Genomic DNA, 5770 nt, shown 5'->3' with positions numbered 1-5770 from the left:
CCTATAGCTGTTAAAAGAATGACTTTCTATTGAGTGGTTAGGGAAAGCAAGTTGTAGAGTAATATAAGATGGTTTCCTTTTTAAAAATGCTTAAGAAAAACATTCACATAAACAGAAAAATGACTGGGAAGATACAAACCAAAAAATAATCAAGGCTACGTCTGGGCAGTGGGATTGGGAAAAAGATATTTTCACTTTTTACCTTATATATTACTGCAGTTTTTACAATTTACAAAAAATATGTATTCTTTTTCTAATAGAAAAAAAATAATGTAAATATACCCTTTAAAATTTGGATATTAAAAAACTATAAGAAACAGAAAAAAAAGAGCAGTTTTTAATCTCACTACACAGAAGCAATTATTATTAACATGTCGACACTTTTCTTTAGAGTCCCTCTTACGTCTTTTTAACATATTTTAAGATTTTCTCTATGTAATTTGGGGCTTTTTTGCCAATGAATCAAATATTGTATTTTCCTATATCATTACAGAAATATAAATGTTAATTTAACAGGAAGTTTAAATTAACATTTTTTTTTAATTTTGAAAATAATACATGTCCAAAGTAGAAAATTTAAAAAACACAGAGGTAAAAGAAAATAAAAATCACATGACTCCCACCATCTAAAGATTACTTTAAAAACCAATGAAACTTGAGTCTGCAGAATTGGATTAAAAATAACCCTTAGATCCTTAGACCATGCACACTATCTCATTGATTCAGGCATGGATGTTTTTTCTTTTTATCCATTTACTTGTTATTTTATTTAGCTTTAACAATAATCATACAATTTAATAATTATAATTATAATTAAGAATCGATGATATGCTTTTAATTATATAATGAACACCCAACCACCCATCAAATGTGAGGACAAGCGTACTCACAGTAACTAAAATCCACCTACATTATCCTTCCCTATTCCCACCCCGTATCCCTATCCACAGCGACCATTATCCCGAAGTTTATGTTTGATATTCCTTTGCTTTTTAATAAAGTATTTTATCCCATATATGCATAGGCCAAAATACTATAATGCTTAGTTTTACTTATAGGCCAAAATAATATATTGCTTAGTTTTACTTATTTTGAATAATATAAAATCATATCCTATTATATGTAGTCATCTTAATTCAACATTAGAGTAGTAAAATCTACCCATATTGTTAGGTGTAGCTGCTGTATAATACTCCATTATTTCACTTCCATATAATATTTCATTTTGTGAATATATCACATATACGGACAGAATTTATCCATTCTCCTTTTGGAATTGTTACTATTAACATTTTAGTGTATATTCTTCCAGTTATTTTTCTTTGAGTGTATTTATATAGTTTCCTTTCTACCAAAGTCTTATATTATACATACTTTCAAGTGACCTTTTCCTCTCAAATGATATCTTGTGAACTTAGTCCCATGTCAATAAATATGCTTCAGTGGTATAAATTTAAATGGCTGCATAGCATTCCATCATACAGTTACAAGAGAATTCTATTTAACCACCCTTAATTCTTGGACATCTGGATTACTTGCAAATTTTTGCTGTGATAAACATTAGAATGTACACTGGACCAGCAACTTCCCTTTTAGGAATTTATCCTAAGTAATAGCTGAATAAATTTGCACACAAATATGTACAGGGCCACCATGTAGGACAATGCAGTTTGTGTTTTGCACAAGTTGCACAACCTATGTGCTTATCACAGCAGCTTTTATAACACCAAAAAATTGGAAGAAACTTAAACCAATAGGAAATGGATTGGATAAATTACATTAAAAATTATAATATAGATGCACAGTTACCAACATGGGAAATTGCTCCTAATTTATTAAGCAAAAGAAATAGGCTAAATGGCAGCATGATTCCATTTTGTATAAGAAAAATAAACATATCTGGAAAAAAGTCTGGAAGAACATACACCAAAGACTTTACAGTGATTAGCTCTGGGTATTGAGATTACTGGCAATTTTAATTTTTTTTGCTTTGCTTACTTATATTTTGAAGTCTTTTCAACAAACTTGATTGCATGTGTAATAAAAGTGATAAACAACAAATTTTTGTGCACAATTGCTTAAATATTTTTCTTGATTGTAAAATACTTTCACAATGTAAGAAACGGAACAAAACAAATATAAAGAAACCAAAAATCATGCATAACTCACCAGAGATCATCAGTTCACACTCTCCGATGTGTTTGTTTCTAAGTGTTTATCCTTCTGTACACATTTTTAAATAGTTGCAATCACACTTTGTATAATCTTGCATACTGATTTTTCACCTAACATTATATAATATGAATATGAGATAAATATTTGAATGGAAGAATATTCCATCACATGGACATAGCATCATTTACTTAATCATTCCCTGAAAGTTAGACCTTTAGATTTTTCTGTTTTTTTTTTGTTATGCCAAGTAACTATATGAGGAACATCTTTGTATATGAATGATCCACCTCTTAGATCATTTCCTTTGGGTAGATTCTTTGAGGTGAAAGTACTAAGTCAAAGAGTACAAACATTTTTACATCTGATTTACATTGACAAATTCTACTTAGCTGTATATTTTAAGGCAGCAGGATGCACTAGGAAAAAACAAGTCAAAAAACCTGAATCCTATGCTTATCTCTAGTATACTTGCTGTTTAAACTCTGATTAGGTAAAAACTAATATAATACTATCCATCTTACCTCAGTCACAAAGTTATATATAGTGAAAACTGAGTGATATAATCAATCCTTCTGTATCACCATAAGTGTTACATTTTCAGGAACTCTTTCCTTGACTCTCCAGATTCTCACAGCATCCTATTCTTAACTTTTCCATCATGGTATTTACCACAATTGATAAATAATTGTTCAACTATTTTACATACTGTCTGTTTCCCCTAGAACATTTTAAGCTCCATTAAAACATGCCTGGTACACAGCTGGCATCCAGTAAATATTTCTTGAATGAAGGAAGGAAGGAGTGAAGTGACAGCATGTTGTAACTGTAAGTCATTGGACATTTGGAAGGCATTGTTATTTTCATGATTTTTTTTAACTGCCATGTATATGATTCTAAATCCTTAAAGATTCCTTATCTAATCATAATTTCATTACATGGCTTTAATGCTTGTCATGCCAGCCAGAGGCATGAGTAGCAACATTGCTGGAGGCACCTGGTAGGAGCTGAGACTTGGAGAACCAAGTGGTTAGTTCTCTAAGTCAGCATGCTGGGAGTTAAGGAGTTGTAGTCGGACACAAGGCAGTGGTCAGGAATCCAGGAACTCAGTGATATTTGAAGAAGCAGGTGGATCCTGGAGGTCAGAAACAAACTAATGGTAAGTAATCAAGAAAGTAAGGTGCAGAATGTAGACTGGTCAGTGATAAGGAATTAAAGTAGATGGGAGAGTTCAATTCCAAACACTAGTCCTCAAAGCATGGAGTGATGTGTATGATTCTAAAGCAAAAAGTGTTTGAATTCAGTGCTCCCTCATATTCTTCCTGCCCAAACTGAAAATTGTTATCAGGAGGTTTTTGTGCATAGTTCCATGTATGTAAGCAATGCAATAGTAGTAGCTGGTTGAGGAATGAGATCTGTGAATACAAATAGTTTCTGATAGTTGCAGGAAAAAGGGAGACCATTTGCATATAAGATCTTAAAATAGTCTACACATAAAATGGGGACAATAAGCTTTGGATCCCATCATTCTCACCTTGATTTTCAATGGCAGCCATCATAATGTAGTGGTTAGGATCATGAACTTTGGAAGCAGGCTAGCTGGGTTCAAATTCCAGCTCTATAGTTTACTAGTTGTGTCTTTTGGACAAGTTATTTCAGCTCTGTGCACCAGTTTCCTCATCTGTAAAACGGGGATAATGATAGTACCTACTTCAATGGGTTGTTGTGAAAATTAAATGAGTTGATGTATGTAAGGACCTTAGAACAGTGCCTGGATGAAGCAAATGCTGTAAGTGTTACTTATTTTAATTATAATTATTATTATTATTTATATTAATTAGTCATATAAGACTAAACAAAGAAAAATTGATGCTATTAAAAATGGACAAATATACTGTATGTTAACTTTATCTAAAAGAGTAAACAGCCTCTAAACAGGAATTTTTCCCATTAAAATAAAAAATTTCACCTGCACCTAAACACAGTTGACTATATAAAAGCTATAAACATTAACAGAGTAGCAAAATTTATCACAGCAATCCCGTCTGTGTGTTTATTCCATAGAAGCTGTTTTATGAACACTATCCTTAAAAGTTGTAGAGAATATATACACATTCCTAATAGCAAAAACACTATTAAGCTGCAGTAAAGTTGGTCTGCAGGATCTGGTCTATAAGAAGGAATGCCTTCTAAATTGTTTTTGAAGCTAATTCTCCTAGACATGGGAAATATTAGAGGAGTTGGAAGATCTGGCTGTGGAAAGATCTGAACATGGGAAGGTTAAGGTATGGGTAGATTTGAAAAAGCCTGGACCTGGGGAAAGATTGGAAGACCTGAACTATGGAAGATGTTAGAATACCTGGATATCGTAGGCACTGGGAGACCTGAATATTAGCACTGGAGGCATTGGAAGTCGTGGATATTGAGCCCGCTGTTGGAAGACTTGAAGATGTTGGAAAACATGGAGATGCTGGAAGATGTGGAGATGCTGGTAGATGCAGAGATGTTGGTAGATGCAGAGATGTTAGAGGACGCAGAGATGCTGGCAGGCGAGCCAATGCTGGAAGCCCTGGAGATGCTGGAAGACCTGGAGCTGTAGGAAGACACGGATTTGTTGAAAGACTTGGCTTAGTTGGAAGACATGGGTTTTCTGGAAGATGTAGCTTTGTTGGAAGACGTGAGTAGGCCGGAAGACATGGATTTGACAGAACACTTGGATTAGCTGGAAGACATGGATTTTCTGGAAGACCTGGAGGTCTTTGGAAGACATGGATTTGCTGGAAGACATGGATTTGCTGGAAGCCACGGTTTTGATGGAAGGCCTAGATTTGCCGGAAGCTATGGATTTGATGGAAGACATGGATTTTCCAGAAGACAAATTTTCTGGAAGACCTGGAGGTCATTGGAAGACAAGGATTTTCTGGAAGACGTGGCTTTTTTGGAAGACGTGGATTGCACAAAGACCCGAATTTTCTGGAAGACCTGGATTGCCTGGAAAACATGGATTTGCTGGAAGACCTGGAGGTTATTGGAAGACATGGCTTTATTGGAAGAACTGGATTTGGTGGAAGATGTGGATTTTTCTGGAAGACATGGATTGGCTGGAAGACCTGGAGGGTTTGGGAAGACATGCATTGTCTGGAAGACATGGATTGGCTAGAAGACTTGGATTTGGTGGAAGATGTAGATTTTTCTGGAAGACATGGGCTGACCGGAAGACCTGGATTTCTTTCCGGAAGACATAGATTGGAAGATCTGGACTAATTGGAAGACAGATTTTTCTGGAAGATGTGGACTGGCTGGAAAACCTGGATTTGTTGGAAGACCTTGAAAGTACTGGAAGACATGGATTTGCTGGAAGACACGGATTTTCCTGGAAGGCGTGGATTTTTCTGGAAGACGTGGACTTTCTTGGAAGACCTGGATTTTGTGGAAGACCTATAATTGCTGGAAGACTTGGAGGTTGTTGGAAGACGTGGATTGGTCAGAAGATGTGGCTTGTCTGGAAGACATGGATTTTCTGGAAGACTGGGATCTTCTGGAAGACCTTGAGGTTATTGGAAGACTTGGAATTAGTTGGAAGACTTGGAGTTGCTAG

At 35.1% G+C, this 5770-nt stretch overlaps 1 protein-coding gene across 1 annotated transcript; it reads left to right on the top strand.

The window, feature by feature from the left end:
* Positions 1–4813: 4813 nt before the first annotated feature.
* On the top strand, positions 4814–5770 carry CDR1 (cerebellar degeneration related protein 1). Its single transcript, XM_037820926.1, is given in 9 exon segments — positions 4814–4930; positions 4932–5049; positions 5052–5123; positions 5126–5196; positions 5244–5288; positions 5290–5361; positions 5363–5462; positions 5591–5634; positions 5636–5770. Coding segments are annotated over 9 exon segments (774 nt in total).

This window comes from Choloepus didactylus, chromosome X (genome assembly GCF_015220235.1).
Source record: "Choloepus didactylus isolate mChoDid1 chromosome X, mChoDid1.pri, whole genome shotgun sequence".
Taxonomy (NCBI): Eukaryota; Metazoa; Chordata; class Mammalia; order Pilosa; family Megalonychidae; genus Choloepus; species Choloepus didactylus.
This window is presented reverse-complemented; position numbering and strand designations above follow the sequence as displayed.